The sequence below is a fragment of the Chiloscyllium plagiosum genome, unplaced genomic scaffold (genome assembly GCF_037043375.1).
Source record: "Chiloscyllium plagiosum isolate Xiang-an unplaced genomic scaffold, Cpla_swu_hap1 HiC_scaffold_8, whole genome shotgun sequence".
NCBI lineage: Eukaryota > Metazoa > Chordata > Chondrichthyes > Orectolobiformes > Hemiscylliidae > Chiloscyllium > Chiloscyllium plagiosum.
Window position 1 is genome coordinate 48,864,573 of NW_028270146.1, and position 19,658 is coordinate 48,884,230.

At 38.9% G+C, this 19,658-nt stretch overlaps 1 protein-coding gene across 4 annotated transcripts in view; it reads right to left on the reverse strand.

The window, feature by feature from the left end:
- Positions 1-6,283: 6,283 nt before the first annotated feature.
- bag5 (BAG cochaperone 5) overlaps positions 6,284-19,658 on the reverse strand; it is a 28,019-nt gene continuing 14,644 nt past the window's right edge. For all 4 annotated transcript variants that reach the window (XM_043697507.2, XM_043697508.2, XM_043697509.2 and 1 more), the window contains exon 2: positions 6,284-12,207. In XM_043697507.2, coding sequence (XP_043553442.2) covers positions 10,829-12,175 — 1,347 coding nt within the window. In that variant the 5' untranslated portion in view covers positions 12,176-12,207 and the 3' untranslated portion in view covers positions 6,284-10,828. The remainder of the gene's footprint in view (positions 12,208-19,658) is intronic.

Genomic DNA, 19,658 nt, shown 5'->3' on the forward strand with positions numbered 1-19,658 from the left:
CAAGCCTTAACAGCGCAGGATGACAACCTTGAAAACAGATGTCAGAGCAAGAATTAACCGGGTCGTCGGGTTGTCGGAGGGAGTGGAGGTTGAACAGCCCGTAAATATTTTTGTAGACTGGCTGCCGCAATTTCTTGGTTGGGAGGCCGAGACAGGCTGGGTGAAGGTCAACAGAGTTCACTGGGTTGCGGTACACAGGCCCAGTTTGGACCAGCGCTCCTGCCAGGTCCTGGTGCGATTCCAATGCTACAGGAACAAGCAGAGAGTAATGGAAGCTTCCAGAATGCAGGGAAGGATCCACAGACCTTAATACACAATGGATCCAAGATAATGTTCTTCCAGGACTTTTCCGTGGCTGTGATCCGTAAAAGGAAATAGTTTGATGAGGTGAAGAGAAGACTGAGGGACCTAGGACTCTGTAAGGTACCCGGCGGTGCTTCATTTTACTTATGATGGGTCTGTTCACTCATTTGAATCTTCAGAAAAAGTGAAAAACTTTCTGGACACTTTAAAATAGACTGGATTGTCTAAAGGATATGGACAATAATGTTTTCTGTTTTTCTTTTGTACTTCTCTCCATTTCTTAACAAAAGAGTTGTTGGATGTTTTGTGATGTTAATTGGGGTTAATGTATAGTTAGGGATGAGTAGAGTGCTCACTTTTAACTTCTTTGTTAATATTACTTTTTTTTCTTTTGCTTGAGTTTGGGGTGTGGCTCAAGCTGGAAGGAGTTATGGAGGTGTATGGGAGATGTGTAAGCCCCCACTGTGGGCAGGGTGTAGAGTCCCCCATTACCTGCCTTTTGTGTTTTGCATTTGGTTTAGTTTGTTGGCTTTTTGTAGATGTAGTTTTTGAAAGTTAAGTTTGTTAGGTGTAGTAGTTTTAGTGTGCATAGTTTTAAGGGTCTATGAGTCTATCTTCATTTATACTGAGCGATTTGAAAGTCGAGTTATTCCTCTCAGGAGTTCAAAGGTTATTCTAGAGGGTCATGGCAAAATGTTGTACATGGAACATTAAAGGGAGTCACTTGCCGGTCAAGAGGAAAAAGGTACTCTCAAGTCTTAAAACGGTAAGGGTTGATATTGCCCTGTTGCAGGAAACTCACCTTGATGATAAGGAACATGCGAAATCACAGCAGGTGTTTTTTTTGTCCTTCAATACTAAGAGTTAGAGGGAAGCCAATACTCATTCGGAAGAATTTCCCATTTAAGTTACTAGACCATATTAAAGATGAGCATGGGCTGTTCGTAATTCTTAGAATCTCAGTATATGGTGAAGAATATGGTATTTTGAATGTTTATTGTCCTCCGGCACATCACCTTAAACTTCTGATAGATGTATTCTCCAAATTGATTGCTCTTGCGTCACGGCATATTATTGTAGGGGGAGATTTTAGAGGTCTCATGGGTGCCCCTGTGAATAGAATGTGCCCAAAGGTCCCCCAAAGCTTTCTTTGCAATCTAAGCAACTAGTTGATTTATGTATGGAATTGGGACGGTGGATATTTGGAGGCATCTTTTTTCTAGTCAGCTCAAGTGTTATACTAGGGTTGATCTTTTCCTAGACCCCACATTTTTTTGGATTTGGTGATGTCCTGTACAATTGGGAATATCACAATTTCCGATTTGCAGCAGTACATTTAGTGGTCAAGATTAAGGACAATGTGGCAGGGTCAAGGCACTGGCGAATGGTTCCCTTTATTCTCAAGGACAGTAAGTTCGAGTATTTTATGAATGAGTTTAAAGCATTCTTGGCCATTAATTTGGATATGGCTAGTAACCCGTCTATTCTCTGGGAGACTGCTAAGGCTTATGCTAGGGGGATAATTATTTCTTGCTCTGCCAGTCAGAAGCGACAGAAGGTAGAGCAGCAGCGCCTGCTCGAGGCCTGACTGAAGACAGCTAAGATGGCATATTTTGATAGGCCATTGGTGGCGAAGTTGCAGTGGGTGACAGTTCTTCAGTCCACCTTGAATTCCATGCTCACACAGACAGCGAGGAAGGAACTTTGCTTTGTGAAACAAAGGTTGTTTGAGCATGGCGATAGGCCGGGCGAATATCTGGCATATCTGGCGAGGACAAAGAACGCCCCCCACAATCTATTACCTCAATCAGGGAAAGGACTGGAACTCTTGTGATTCTAAAAAGATCAATGCTGCATGTCGGAGGTTTTACTCCGAATTATACCAGCCGCAAGGCTGTAAACACAGATGGGCTAAGGTGGAGTCGTTTTTTAGAAACCTGGATCTTCCAGGAGTGACCTCTGAACAGGCGTTTCTCCTTAATGCCTCTTTAACAGTGCAAGAGGTACAGGAGGCGGGGAAGCAGCTTCAAAGTGGAAAGGCACCCAGCCCTGATGGTCTCCCTAGTGAATTAGAGTCATAGAGATGTACAGCATGGAAACAGACCCTTCGGTCCAACCTGTCCATGCCAACCAGATATCCCAACCCAATCTAGTCCCACCTGCCAGCACCCAGCCCATATTCCTCCAAACCCTTCCTATTCATATACCCATCCAATGCCTCTTAAATGTTGCAATTGTACCAGCCTCCACCACATCCTCTGGCAGCTCATTCCATACACATACCATCCTCTGCTTGAAAAAGTTGCCCCTTAGATCTCTTTTATATCTTTCCCCTCTCACTCTAAACCTATGCCCTCTAGTTCTGGACTCCCCCACCCCAGGGAAAAGACTTTGCCTATTTATCCTATCCATGTCCCTCATAATTTTGTAAACCTCTATAAGGTCACCCCTCAGCCTCCGATGCTCCAGGGAAAACAGCCCCAGCCTGTTCAGCCTCTCCCTGTAGCTCAGATCCTCCAACCCTGGCAACATCCTTGTAAATCTTTTCTGAACCCTTTCATGTTTCACAACATCTTTCCGAAGGAGACCAGAATTGCACATAATATTCCAACAGTGGCCTAACCAATGTCCTGTACAGCCGCAAAATGACCTCCCAACTCCTGTACTCAATACTCTGACCAATAAACGAGAGCATACCAAACGCCTTCTTCACTATCCTATCTACCTGCGACTCCACTTTCAAGGAGCTATGAACCTGCACTCCAAGGTCTCTTTGTTCAGCAACACTTCCTAGGACCTTACCATTAAGTGTATATTTCATGCTAAGATTTGCTTTCCCAAAATGCAGCACCTCGCATTTATCTGAATTAAACTCCATCTGCCACTTCTCAGCCCATTGACTCATCTGGTCCAGATCCTGTTGTAATCTGAGGTAACCCTCTTCGCTGTCCACTACACCTCCAATTTTGGTGTCATCTGCAAACTTACTAACTGTACCTCTTATGCTCGCATCCAAATCACTTGGGTAAATGACAAAAAGTAGAGGGCCCAGCACCGATCCTTGTGGCACTCCACTGGTCACAGGCCTCCAGTCTGAAAAACAACTTTCCACCACCACCCTCTGTCTTCTACCTTTGAGCCAGTTCTTCTACAAAGAATTTGTAAATATATTGCCAGCGCCGATGCTGGACACGTACAACTACTCATACAGTTGTGATTGACTCCCACCATCCATGAAAGAGACCAAAAGCTCTCTCAGCCTTAAGAAAGGGAAGACCCTGGAGGACTGTGCTTCTTAGAGGCCCATCTCGCTTTTAAATTTTGATTTTAAAATTTTGTCTAAGACTCTTGCATTAAGGGCTGGAAACAGTGTTGCCTTCCATTGTCATAGAGGATCAGACAGATTTTACAAAAGGTCGCAGATCCTCCAACAACATTAGGAAATTACTTAATATGGTCCATGCGTGTCAGCAGCAATCTGTTCAGGGATTGGTGATCTCTTCAGATGCAGAGAAGGGGTTTGACCAGGAGGAGTGGCCATATCTTTTTAACACCCTGGAACGGTTCGGTTTAGGTGAAGTCTTTATTAGATGGGTAAGGGTCCTTTATAACAATCCTCTGGCTGAGGTTCTCACCAATGGAGTAAGATCCAGTATTTGTAGGGACAGTTAGCAAGGTTGTCCCCTCTCACCACAATCTTTTACACTGATGATTGAACTGCTGTCAGAGGCTATCCATAGGGACCCTAACATAACAGCCCCAGAAGTGAGATCAAAGGCACATAAGATCACATAATATGTGGATGACGTAGTTATCTTTCTGTTGAACCCAGTAGTTTCTGTACCTCATTTGACACAATGTATTAATCTATTTGGCTCGTTTTTTGGGCTATAAGATTAATTTTTCCAAATTGGAGGCTACACCTATGGGGAGTCTTGGGGGAATATCTGATGTTGAGGTGAGTCACGGTTCCCCTTCAAGTGGTCACCGGGAGGTTTTCTTTATTTAGGTATTTTTGTTACTTCCGTCTTCGATCAGTTATTTAAGGCTAATTTTATCCACTTGTTTGACATAATTAAGCAAGATCTTCAAAGATGGGAGGCTCTTCCAATATCCTGGTTAGGACAAGTAGCCCTTATTAAAATGAATGTCCTTCTTTGTTTGCTATACCCCATGCGAATGCTTCCCTTGATTTTTCCCAGGTAAATATTTAAGAGACTTAATAGCTGGTTTAATTCTTTTATCTGGCACCATAGGCGGCCCTTTAGTAAGCTCACCAAATTGCAACTGCCCCAAGGTCTGTGGGGAGGGGATCTCCCGGATATTAAAAGATATCAATTAAGCTCCCTTTTATCTTTTGTGAGCAATTGGGCTTGTGAGGACCTGGTGTCAATATGGTTGGATATTGAGGCCTCCCAGGCAAAGTGACCCCTTATTAGCCTGTTGTCCTTAGATAAAATGAGGACAGCTGCAGAATACTATCGTAATCCAATAATTATTAATCCTGTCAAAGCGTGGAGGGCAATGAGACAGATTGAGAGTATATAATTGGTATAGTTGGTATGCCAGGGTTCCGGCCAGGGATAATGGACTCCAGATTCAGACTCTGGGGAGCTAGGGGAGTTTCTTGTTTGGGTGAAATATTTGAGGGCAAAACATTGATGCCCTTTGACCAAGTAAGCCGCAAGTATGGATTATCTAGCAGAGATGTTTTTCATATTTTTCAGATTAGGGACTTTATTCAAAAAGGAACTATGCGCTTGACCGACTCTTACAGAACCGATACAGAGAAGAGGGTACTTTATGCCAAGAGCATTCTCTCAGTTAGTACTCTTTATCATCTGTTGGGGAATGGGCCATCAGATGATATTGAGCAATTATATGAGGTATGGGAGAGACAGGTAGGAGTTGAGATTTCTTCTGAGACATGGGAGGATATCTGGGAAAGTGCAATATCTGTAATAGGACCCATGCTATGCAGCTGGAGATTCTTCATAGGGTGCATCTGGCCCCAGACCGTCTCTTGAAATTTAAGGTGTGAGTATCCTCAGTTTGCCTCAAGTGTAAAATAAGTACTCTCACTCACTGTCTGTGGTCCTGCCACAGGCTTCGGATGTACTGGAGTACTGGAGTGCTATGGCAGGATTAATAGCAGGATTTTGGTCTTGGGGACCAAAATTAAGATGGACCTGATTTCTCTTCTGGGCCTGCCCAATTTATCTTCTTTAGACACTCTTTGGAGAAAGCTTTTTAATATGTTTACTTTCTGCACGAGGAAAAATATTTTGATGTATTGGGTGTCTGAAAACCCTCAAGCCTGTCTGGCTGGAGTAAGCTAATCATGGAACATATCTCCCCTGGACTTCCTTACAAATATGGTGCACCAAAACACTGAAATTTTTTATCAGACGTGGTAGCCCTATTTGGATTACCTAGATATAGATTTATCTGCTATTCTAATTAGGGCTTTTGTGTAGCTATGACGATCTGATTTAGTGAACTTGGTACCCTGACAGGAAGAATTTAGAATAAATGCAGGTGTTATATTCAATGCTCTTGAAGGTCAGGAGCTATTGTTTCGTTGCACTGAGTGATGCTATTTATTTATCACTTCTACTGGACTGTTTATCTTGCACATGAGTATAGTTTTGTTTTGTTTATATTGTTGTTTTTAAATTTTTTTTAAAAAGAGTAGCATTATTGTTGGTTTATTGTTGTAATTTTGTAAGAAATCTTTTTTCAATAAAAATACTTTTTAAAATGCAGTTAAGAATAAACCAAACAGCAGAGCATAATACTGCTTGATTCATAAAACAAATCGCTTTGAAAGGACAAGCATTGTGCAGATTCAAAATGTGCAATACAAAGAAAAACCCCAAAAATTAACAGATTCCATATTCTACAATTCTTTATAACAATAGTTTTGTCCTGTAGCTCAGTACCTTGAATGGTAAACAATAAATTGGCAGATGATACGAAGTTTTATTTGCCAAATTATTCTATTTAATATATTCACAGAAACACTGAATTGGGTTTCAGTCAAGACAAACAAAACATGCATTTAATCAATCAAAACTTCAATAGCATTTAATTTTAACACCATTCAACAAGAAATACAATAGTAAACACACTCTTGAGTTTTGCAAGCCTGAATCATGTGATGGCATAGACAAAAATGATCAGCAAAACAAAACACCAAAATAAATGGCAGGGCTACTTATAAAATGAAAAGAAGCTGGTCTCAGTAAATTGACAGCATACAGCCTTGCTTGATTTATTCATAAGTGGTGCCCTCAGAATCTAGAGTACAGCAAAGCAACACCAAGCTGAACTCTGCAATAACGTTACACGATGTGGAAACGAATCATGTCTATAAACAATGCACCCTGGTGGCTTATGAGGATAGTCAACCTGCAAACCTGGGTGTCATCTGCACTCTTCACATTCTGATAACTCAGCCCTGAAAATCTAAGTGTCTCAGATATATTAGTACAAAAGCAAAATACTGCAGGGATGAAATTCTGAATTAAAAATTAGAAAGATGACCGATCATCTAAATCTGAAATATTAATTTTGCTTTGGTCTCCATAAATGCTGCCAGAACTGCTGTATTTTGATTTTAGTCTCATTTTGTTTTTAATTCACTAGTTTGTCATGTTCACATTTCAAAATTGGAAGTTGAAACAGGGCTATTATGAAAATATTGATGCACAAATTCTCAAGCAGAATACCAATATGAAAAAAAAACTTTATGCATAGTGTCTTAAAAACACCAATGTGACCTCAATCAAACACCTGAATACCTTTTGTCTTACTGCACTTTCATACTCCCATACTTTATTCTATGTTTATTTATCCACGATTTCAATGCTCATGTCAGTCTTCTCAGAATACATTAATCAAATAGTTTCAATTTTTATCTTAAACTATACTGCCATAGGATTAGGCATTACTGGCAGGGTCAGAAGTTATTGACAATATCAGTCACCTTCTTCAATAAGCTGTTGTATGTGGCAATAGTGCAGGCATATTGACCACGCAATTATGAAGGAATGGCAATATATGTTCAACTTAGGCTAATGTTTGACTTGGAGATGATGTCATTCCCAGATACTTGCTACCCTTTTCCTTCAAGATGTTGGAAGTTTTACTCAGTGCACTCCAACAACTTGCCAAAGCTTGTTCACCAAAGTCTCTAAAACTGTGAAACACATGACAACCCTAGTACGCTGGAGCTACTAATTCCTCAGTCTGCACATAGCAATTTAACATGAATTTACACATTTAGCGTTTATAAACAATTCACAATTTTGTCAAATGCCGGTCTTTGAAGATTAGCTAGAAACTCAGTATACCCATGAAAATAAAATTAATTTCTTTGGGCTGCTATTTTTAGTCAAAGAAAACAATTAAGTGTTTTTTCAAATGCAATTATTTGTTGCACAGATATACTAATAAAATTTTGTTGTAATTATAGATTGATGTATTGCAAAATAGCATTTTTTAATCTTTGAAAAATGAACTCAGAAACTTAGAATTTATGCCAAGTATTTGAATTGAGAAGTTGCTATTTATTTCAAACAATTCAAAAAAATTAACAATATCATACCAAAGAAAACACACAATGCTGATCTGTAATATTTAAATATTTCAAGTAAACCATTAATCTTTAGTATGGCAGTATTATTTAAATAAAATACTTTGTTTGTTGATGATGAAACGTGACTAGAAAAACAATTTCTTTGGAGATACCCTAAATCTTAAATAGAAATCACATGGAGAATGAAACTTATTCGAAGGTAGAGTACAACCTGATAATGCAGAGGATTATATTTTTAAATATAATCATCCCATAATCCAACAGTTCAAGTTATTATTGGCCAAGTGGACCCTTGGAAAAATATAATTATCAATAGGACACTTGCTGAAACTTTTAAATCTGTTATAATCAATAACTTTAGAAGAGAGTGCATTTCAATATCAATTGAGCAAATATTAACAGCATTGTTTGGTTTGCCAATTCACACTAGAAAAAAATTGTTCAAATTTATTTTTTCAAAAAATTACATTAGTGCAATTTAAAATTAATATTTCACAGCTGATATCATTGCTGTAATTTTTTTAGAGATGAATTTTGAACTGTTGATTTTAACGATATTCATCCAACTGATTAAAAAATTATAGTCAGTTGATTGATACTGAATTTAAGCAATGTAAAAAGAAACTGATCGGTATTGCAGGTACCAGAATCATTTGCTAAAAGATTTATTTGTGACACAATAATATTGTGCTACAAATCTGCATTATTCTTAACATGGTATTTTAAATTCAGTGTTGAGGTATTGCAATTTTTGATCCATTACAAAACTAAGGCATTTAACGATACATTTTCAGCAAATGCATAGCACAGATATTGAGATATGGATGAATTCTAAGAGCATATTTTAAGCAATTTATGATTGATGTGTTTCTGTCTTTAAAAAAGAGCAACTGTTATTATTTACAAAATATACAAGTACAGTACAAGCATGGGAGCATGAATATCAAGCTGCTGCAACTCAATCCTTTGATTCGAACTGCAGCCATATCCAGTTAAATTTTACTCCACATTAGTGATGCAGCATACTGAAAAAGGAAATATCAACCCTCACTAAAAAGAAAAATTTAAGAGGCTTCATACAAACACATTTTTCAAAAAAAAAGGCTTACTTGTTTTTTAACTGGAAAGTAAAAACATTGCTGAATCCATGTACTTCTGATTATAAATGCAAATTGATATTGTTCAATTTGCTATAAGGCCCCCAACATTTCAAATACAATGTTTTAACTATAATTCTCAACCCCTATTAATGATGAGTGATATTTTAGGTTTAAACTATATTCAAGACAACTGCTGATTAAGTCAATATTCAGTACTATCAATTAAAATCGTTAAAAGTTAATTAATGTCATATATCATTAATTTCTGGGTGCATTGGGGACACATTGTTATTTCATTTGATACAACAGACTGAATCAGCTTTTGTGGGATGAGGACAGCCATGATGAATATAGTGTGACTATATAGATTGACTGATTGATTCATTTGAAAAGGGCATTGCAAATAATGCACTTTGGTTTGCTTTAACTAAACTGTACAATTAATTTACTTAACTTTGGTCTCATTCAGTGGAAAGTATATAAAGATTGAATCATTTTTGTATGATGTAAACACAATACAAAATATTGGAGTCACTATCAAGTTAAGCCAGAGTAAAATCATAAAGTTTTTCAAAGTTTCTTTGCTAAATATTGAAAGGAGCACTGAAATAATCTTAACCTAATTACCAATCCCCAATTTTGTTTAAAACAGCCAGTCAACCTTTGTTTAATTTCAGGAAAATTTACATATATTCAAATACACTAAATTATTTTACTTTCATTGGGTATTATTTGGTGTTACCTAAACTGCATTTTGATGAAGTACAATTGTCTATACAGAATCTCTCTAGCTATAATGCATTTACACAAGCTAATTGTCAGACTCTCAAAAATCGAGGAAGCATTCTCAAGTGCAGTGTGTAAATGTTTGACAAAATATCTCCCTACGGGAGATACATCATTGAAACATCATTGTCAACTCTGTGGGTCAAATCTTTAACAATAACATTCAATTATTTTACCTTCAAACTCATCTAATACTTCTCCATGTTATTTCTTCAACACAGATGGATTCTTAGGGGAAAGCAATAAGGCCAGTGGGATAACATGCTAGCATGGTAAATGTACATTAAAATATGTAAATTTAACATTTTCTCAAATTTCTCTCTACCATGTGTAGCTTATGTTTTGCATTTCTGGGATGCTTTCAAGATAATTGTATAACTGCACAAATTTTAAAAATCTACTGCTTGTGCATGGGCTTGTTAGTTCCACAAACTATGAACTTGAGTGGCTACACAACTGCATGCCCACATAGTTGAGGGAGAATAGGAGACTTATTCAATGGCAATAGAAATAAATACACAAACAAATTTAAAAAATTAAAAATTAGTGTGCTCACTTTCAGCACTCCATCTTAACTATCATCAATGAAATGGTTTGCTTGCAGGTCAAGGCCCAGTTATCTCAGCTAGTCAGCTGACGTGCTGGAGATGAATGAACCCCAAGAAAAATATGAATGGCTGAAAACCAGCATTAATACGGTAACACCTGGGGTCTAAATCTATCAATTCTTTTGCCGATTTCAAAATATTATAATTCACTGCCTTGCTATATTGCTCCTAACAAAGCATATATTGTTTGCAATTTTAATGATGTAATGAAATACCAAACCACCTTTATAGCATTCATTATATTACTATTCAAAATGTAAGAAAAACTTTAATTTTCTTTGAAAAATCTAGCTAAATCAATTACATAATTTAATGATATGAACTTTAATCTTCCTGATAGTGGTAAATGTGCCTCAACAATTCTTCTAAATGAATAGAAATAGTGCAAAGCATGAGTCAAAAACACTATACTTCATGCATCGAACTGCTATTCAATATTCCCATTCATCTGTTTTCATGTCTAGATAATTCAGAATATTTTGAGCAAATTTCACTGCTTGTTTTCTGGCAACCTTAGCACCATCATTCCCTCGGGTCTCTACTGCATCGAGTGCTAGGAGTTGCTTTGTGAGCATTTCTTCCAGTCTCATGTAATTCTTGTCTGTTCTGTCTCCATCAAATGACAATACCTGCTTTTGAAATTCTGACAAATCGCTCAGAACCTGCCATATAGCTTTCTGTGAAGGATGTTCATCCCTAAGTTGCTCTTCCATGTTTGCTCTCTTTGCAAGCGTCTCTTTCAGGTCAACATAAGCTATTACAGCCTGCACATCAACTACAGCTCTTCTCCTAGCTTCACGGATACATGGATTTTTGCCAATGTCTACTTTATCTAATTCAGTAAGAACACTTTGCAGTTCTCCTTTTGGTTTGAAATGGAGGTCAGAAGCATTTTCTAGTTGTAGCAGCTGTTGTTTTAAATGTGCCGTCTTCTTCCCTATTTCTTCTATCTGTTTGATAGACTGATTTTGTGCTAGATCGTAACTACCTGCAGCCTCGCCTTCTGATTCAATCTCCAAGTGTTCGAGTAAACAATTGATTTCATGCACTACACGTTTCCGATAGTTTCTTGCTTCTGAGTGCCCAACCACATCAATTGCATCCAATTGCATTAACAATCCTGTGAGAATACGGGAAAGATGTGCACAGTTCTCCAAGGTATTCAGGTTCATAAGCAGGCCAATTACATCCCATCTCGCTTTGCTAACTTCACATAAAACAGAGTTGATCTTGGGAACAGAAGGGTGTGTATCTGCAGACAGAGGTAAAGATAAGGCTTGCCGACCAATACAATTTTCAATGATGTCCTGCAGTGCACAAATCTTGGTCAAAGCTCGATATCTAGCTTTCCTCAAGCTAATTTTTCCTCCTGTTTTCACCTGTGTCAGTTGAAATATAATTTCTTGGATGCGCTCAGCAAATTCTTCAGTTATCAAACCCCCAGCTGAAGATAACTCATTGGTAACCAACTGTTGTGCATCACTGAAGACCTTTTCCACCCTCAGGCGTGATGGATGAGTTGCAATTTGTTCTAACTCTTTGAGCAGTCCCTCCACATCATTCACTGCACTTCTACGGCCATGCTGGATGTCAGGCTTGCCATCAGTGTCTACTGCATCTAACTCAAACAGCATCTTGATCAAAGTGCTCTCCAGGCGCTTGTATTCTCTATCAGACTGTGTACCACTGAACGAAACTACAAGTCGCCTAGCTTCATGGATTCCCTTTTGAATTTCTTGGATTCTAATCATGGAAGGATGTTGTTGACCCATGGCCATATTCCCTTTTTCCCTAATGAGTCATAGTGTGTCTGAAATTGAAGCAAAACATGTTGGTCAGGTGTCATTTCTTGCAATTAGACCTAAACTTTATTCATCATTGCCTCCAGAATTCAAGTATTGTTAAGTGGAAGATCTGTACATTGGCTTCTACTCCATCTATGCATTTATTAAATATGTTAATACATGTTCTTTGTTTAAACAGAAATTCTAACACTCAATTAATTAACCAAGCATTTGACTTTCATGTGGCAAAGCAAAATTCGGAGGCACTATTCTGCCAACAGAGTCTAAATTTTGCAGTGACTTTATTTGAGATTTTAAAATGCCACAAATACTTTAGAAAAATGTTGTTTTTAAAAATCAATTGGCTGTGCTGAACCTTAGAAGTGTCTGTGCGTTATTTAAGCTGCAGTAGGCAATGCATATATCATCTCCACTTCCTATCCCTTAGCCAATTACACAGTTACCACATCATTTTAAAAATACAATTAAAACAATCTCTATTTTCTAAAGGTATTGTCAAATACTTGGGAAAGTGCATAATTATACATTACCTTCAATCCCCTGTTACTGTCAAACAGGTTAATCAGGTTAGATAGATAGAATTCACTGTCTGCTAATGATGAAGCTAAATGAGAAGCACTCCAACGTTCTTCTCTTTAACTATATGTCAATATTTCATTGTTCCCCAGGAGAAACTGAACCAGTACAATTCATCTTTCACCTCTAAACCCTATCAGATAAGATAATTGAATATCTTTATTTGTCACTGATCATTTATATAAAACTGTTTGGACTCAGAAATTACATTAGATTATATTGTATTAGATTAGATTAGCTACACAGAAACAGGCCATTTTGGTCCAATAAATCAATGGTGATATTTATGGTCCAATCAAATCACCCCAGAATCTAAATATACAATCAATTCATTGCCCTCTTCTGTTTGCCCAGATTTGCCTTAAACATTTAAGACAAGCTTCAACCCACCCAGTGGTAATGAGTTTGACATTCTTGGTAAGAGATGAGTGAAGAAGTTTCTTCTGAATTACATATTGGTTTCCTTGGTGACTAATTTATATTGATGGTCTTTAATTCTCCAGGAGAGGAAATATTCTCTCTGTATTTACTCATTCAAAACCTTTCACATTGTTTAAGATTTCTATTAGATCACACATGAGCCTCTTTCTCCCAAGAGAGAAAACATCCAGCCTATCAATCCTTTCTTGATGTGCATGCCTGTGCACCAGGTATCATTCTTGTAAAAATTCTCTGCACCCTCTGCATTCTTTTTATAAAATGTGACCAGAACTGTAAGGTCATATAATTGAGGTTTAATGCAGGTTTAGCATGACTTTCCTACTCTGTTTCAAGAAGAAATCATGTCTGACTCAAACATTTACTGTTTATCTCTCCAGAGATGCTGCCAGACCTATAGAGTTTCTACAGCATTTTGTTTTTATTTCAAATCTCCAGCACCTGCAGTACGGCACAGCAGCTCAGTGGCTAGCACTGCTGCCTCACAGCACCAGGGACCCAGGATGGATTCCCACCTTGGGTGCCTGTCTGGGTGGAGTTTGCATATTCTCCCAGTGTCTACCTGGATTTCCTCCAGTGCTCTGGCTTCTTCCCACTATCCAAAGATGTACAGGTCAGGTGAATTGGCCATACTAAATTGCCCATAGTGTTAGGTGCATTAGTCAGGGGTAAATATAAGGTAGGGGAATGGGTCTGGGTAGGTTACTCTTTGGAGGGTTGGTGTGGACTTGGGCTAAATGGCCTGTTTCCATACTGTAGGGAATCTAATCGAAGTACACTGCTTTTAACAGAGCTCAATGCACTTGTAAAAATAAATGATGCTGCTAATCTGAAGTGCAAATATTAGTGAATGGTGTATTTGTATTCAAATTATTTTGCTTCTCTACCCAATAAATAATAAGTGACTTCCTGTTACTCCAAGCAAAATATACTACCTCACATTTTCAAGCAACTATGTTGAACTTCATTAATCAATTAATTGCCCATTCTACATATCTTTGGTAATATAGAGCTGTCCTCCTCAGCATTGACTACTCACTCCCAACCCTCACCCCAAATTTTATGTAAAGTATACCAAAAATACCAACAACAATTTGGAGTTTGCAAATTGCAAACAGTAGTGGGCCTAATATCAACTCTTGTGGAATACCACTTTCCACTTTGAATATCTATCATTCTCTCTATTTGCTTTCTGTCTTGAAGCCAACCAGCAATCTATTCTGACCCTTTCCCCTGACTCCACATTCTCTGATTTATCTACAATAGAGCACTTCAGAAATTCACTTAAATTAGACTTGCAGCATAACCATTAGGCAAAAGTGAGGATTGCAGATGCTGGAAACCAGAGTCTAGATTAGAGTGGTGATGGAAAAGCACAGCAGGTCAGCCAGCATCCGAGGAGCAGGAAAATCAATGTTTCGGGCAAAAGCCCTTCCACATAGATACTGGGAGAATGTGCAAGCTCCACACAGACAGGCGCCCAAGGTGGGAATCCAACCTGGGTCCCTGGTGCTGTGAGGCAGCAGTACTAGCCATTGAGCCACTATGCCGTACTGCAGGTGCTTCATTAGTTTTCCTAATGTAAAACTATTTCATTAGGAAGGGCTTTTGCCTGAAACATCGATTGTCCTGCTCCTCGGATGCTGGCTGACCTGCTGTGCTTTTCCAGCACCACTCTAATCTAGACAAAGTTAAAAATCACACAACACCAGGTTATAGTCCAACAGGTTTAATTGGAAGCACACTAGCTTTCGGAGCGATGCTCCTTCATCAGGTGATTGTCACCTGATGAAGGAGCATCGCTCCGAAAACCAGTGTGCTTCCAATTAAACCTATTGGACTATAACCTGGTGTTGTGTGATTTTTAACTTTGTACACCCCAGTCCAACACCGGCATCTCCGAATCATGACTAATCTAGACATGCAACATAATCATTGCCTATTTTCTTTACCCTTCTCAAAAAAATGGTTGGCTAAGAAAGATTTTCACTTTGGAAATCTATCAACTATTCATTATAATATTTTTAATATCTAGGTATTCTTCTCTCCTTTAGTGAGAATTCAATTTTTTCTTTCCGCTAATGTTAAACTGGCTGACCTTTAATTCCCTGGATACGTATTGTCCCACTTCTTACATAAATGAATAACATTAGCTTTCTACTGGCTCACTGGCACCTTTTTCTATTGAATTATTATGTGCTATCAATATTGTCTCTTCCCTAGATACTATTAGATGTAGATGCAATCCATGCAGATTAAGGGCTGTTTTAGTTTCTTTATTCAATATGTACCCTTGATATTTTAATTGCACTTATTAATCATTTTTGTCTTTTAGTCAGTGTTATGTCTACCTGTTCCATCTGCCTGGTAAATGTCAAACTGAAGTAATTATTTAACATTTCTGCCATCTCTTTACTGTTACTTGTGGTTTTATCCAAAGTGGTCCTACTCTCATCACAGCCCTCCTTTTCAATTGAGGTGAAATTCAAATTCAAATTACTACTGAATTACATCCCTTGATACTTTTATTTCAAGGCTTCTGTTAGCCTTCCTAATTGTTTTACTGATTTATCTACTACATTCTTCAAATTCTTTTCTGCTGTCAATGCTTTTAAAGGTTTTCCTATTTTCTTAATGCTCAATTATTCTGATACATTATAATGTTTAGTTTGCTCTTGTCTTTTAGAGAAAGATACTTCTTGCATTTGTTTAAAACTTTTAAAATTATTCCCAATTTTCATTCTATAATGTTATTTTCTAGTATAATAAACTGTTCTTTATTCTTCCATGGGATATAGGCATCACTGGCAAGGCAACCATTGTTTGCCATCCTTAACTGCACTTGAACTGCTACTTCTGAGGGAAGTAAACAGCATTCCTGAGGATCTGGAGACACAAGTGGTAATGAGTGGCCAAAGATGGAAGATGCCATTTTCCAAAGGACATTAGTGAACAAGAAAGGTGTTTGAACAATTAATTACAATTTAATGGTAACCAAAGCTGATACTTTTAATTCCAGGTTTATTATTAAATTTAAATCCCACCAGTTGCCATGGTTGAATTTGAACATGCCTATCTGCATTACTAGTCTGGTGAAATTATTGTACCACAATCTCCCATTTTATTTGCTCAAATTCTAAAATCAGCTGTTTGCCAAGCTATTAGTTTTTTTTTCTTTAAATCATGTTTATGCTTTTATTTATTATGGTTACTATTGTTTACATGTTCTTCTATTTTTGCTTCTCTTACCTGCTTTGATTCAGACTCCATTTCCAAGACTGAAGAAGATTGTAATCATTGCAAAACAGCAGGATCTTAAGTGATGGCAGTCTATCTAAAGCGTTTTAACCATTTTTATATTGTTCATCTCCTCCACTGCAATATTAATTATATTTTGTGTGCCTAATTGACCTTAACATTCCTTAAACTATTCTTACATAGAACATAGAAGAATACAGTGCAGTACAGGCCTTTCGGCCCTCGATGTTGCGCCGATCCAAGCCCACCTAACCTACACTAGCCCACTATCCTCCATATGCCTATCCAATGCCCGCTTAAATGCCCATAATGAGGGAGAGTCCACCACTGCTACTGGCAGGGCATTCCATGAATTCACGACTCGCTGAGTAAAGAACCTACCACTAACATCTGTCCTATACCTACCACCCCCTTAATTTAAAGCTATGCCCCCTTGTAATAGCTGACTCCATACGTGGAAAAAGATTCTCACGGTCAACCCTATCTAAACCCCTAATCATCTTGTACACCTCTATCAAGTCACCCCTAAACCTTCTTTTCTCCAATGAAAACAACCCCAAGTGCCTCAGCCTTTCCTCATACGATCTTCCTACCATACCAGGCAACATCCTGGTAAACCTCCTCTGCACCCGTTCCAGTGCCTCCACATCCTTCCTATAGTATGGCGACCAAAACTGCACACAATACTCCAGATGTGGCCGCACCAGAGTCTTATACAACTGCAACATGACCTCAGGACTCCGGAACTCAATTCCTCTACCAATAAAAGCCAGTACGCCATATGCCTTCTTCACCGCACTATTTACCTGGGTGGCAACTTTCAAAGATCTGTGTACATGGACACCAAGATCCCTCTGCTCATCCACACTGCCAAGTATCCGACCATTAGCCCAGTACCCCATCTTTTTGTTACTCTTACCAAAGTGAATCACCTCACACTTAGCTACATTGAACTCCATTTGCCACCTTTCTGCCCAGCTCTGCAGCTTATCTATATCCCGCTGTAACCTGCCACATACTTCCTGTCTACAACTCCTCCGACTTTCGTATCATCCGCAAACTTGCTCACCCAACCTTCTAACCCCTCTTCCAGATCATTTATAAAAATGACAAACAGCAATGGTCCCAAAACAGATCCTTGCAGAACACCGCTAGTGACGGCTACCCTCTGTCTTCTTCCAGCCAGCCAACTCCTAATCCAAACCTCCAACTCACCCTCAATGCCATACCTCCGTATTTTTTGCAGTAGTCTATCATGGGGAACCTTATCAAACGCCTTACTAAAATCCATTTACACCACATCTACCGCTTTACCCTCGTCCACCTCCTTAGTCACCTTCTCAAAGAATTCAATAAGGTTTGTGAGGCACGACCTGCCCTTCACAAAACCATGCTGACTATCCTTGATCACATTATTCCTATCCAGATGTTCATAAATCCTATCCCTTACAATTCTCTCTAAGACTTTGCCCACAACAGAAGTGAGACTCACCGGCCTATAGTTACTAGGGTTATCCCTACTCCCCTTCTTGAACAAGGGAACCACATTTGCTAGCCTCCAATCTTCTGGCACTACTCCTGTAGATGAGGACATAAAACTCAAGGCCAATGGCTCTGCAATCTCCTCCTTTGCTTCCCAGAGAATCCTAGGATAAATGCCATCAGGCCCAGGGGACTTATCTATTTTCACCCTTTCCAGAATTTCCAACACCTCCTCTCTACATACTTCAAAGCCATCCATTCTACTTAATTGTGACTCAGTATTCACATCGACAACAATGTCCTGTTCCTGAGTGAATACTGACAAAAAATATTCATTCAGTGTCTCCCCAATCTCTTCAGCCTCCACACGCAACTTCCCACTACTATCCTTGACTGGACCTATTCCTACCCTAGTCATTCTTTTATTCCTGACATACCTATAGAAAGCCTTAGGGTTTCCCTAATCCTACCAACTAAGGACCTTTCATGTCCCCTCCTTGCTGCTCTTAGCTCTCTCTTCAGGTCCTTCCTGGCTACCTTATAACTCTCAATCGCCCCAATTGAACCTTCACGCCTCTTCTTTACATAGGCCGCCCTCTTCCATTTAACAAGGGATTCCAATTCCTTATTAAACCACGGCTCCCTCACACGACCCTTTCCTCCCTGCCTGACAGGTACATACTTATCAAGGACACTCAATAGTTGCTCCTTGAACAAGCTCCACATATCAATTACGCCCTTGCCTTGAAGCTTACTTTTCCAAGCCACACATCCTAAGTCATGCCTCACCGCATCATAATTTCCCTGCCCCCAGCTATAACTCTTGCCCTGTAGTGCACACTTATCCCTCTCCATCACTAGAGTAAAAGTCACCGAATTGTGGTCACTGTCCCCAAAGTGCTCACCTACCTCTAATTCTAACACCTGGCCTGGTTCGTTACCCAGAACCAAATCCAGTATGGCCTCACCTCTTGTTGGCCTATCTACATATTGTGTCAGGAAACCCTCCTGCACACATTGGGCAAACACTGACCCATCTAACGAACTTGAGCTATAGCTTTCCCAATCAATATCAGGAAAGTTAAAGTCCCCCATAACAACCACCCTATTACTTTCACTCTTCTCTTGAATCATCCTCGCAATCCTTTCTTCTACGATTCTAGGACTATTAGGAGGCCGGTAAAAGACTCCTAACAGGGTGAGCTCACCTTTCCTATTCCTAACCTCAGCCCAAACTACCTCAGATGGCAAGTCTTCATCCATCGTCCTTTCCACAGCTGTAATACTATCTTTGACAAGCAATGCCACACCTCCCCCTCTTTTACCCCCACCTCTGACCCTACTAAAACATTTAAACCCTTAAATTCTTATATTCTTTGCGTTAATATCTTTCTTGGTTGTCTTTTATGTGAGCTTTCATGGGTTGGTTGTGGATCAGCTGGGTGCATTGTCACCTTCTGAGAAAGAAGGTTGAGAGTTCATGTCAATAAAATGTGGAGCTGGAAAAAGCACAGCAAGTCAAGCAGCATCAGAGGAGTGGAAATTCGACATTTCAGGCAGGACTCTTCATCAGGAGTCATACTTCAGGACTTAAACACAGAACTAAAATCATGCGAATACTTCAGTGTGGTAGTGAAGTATTATGAAGGAGCCATCTTTCAGATAAAACATTAAACCAACTCCTTGTCTTACTCATATGGAT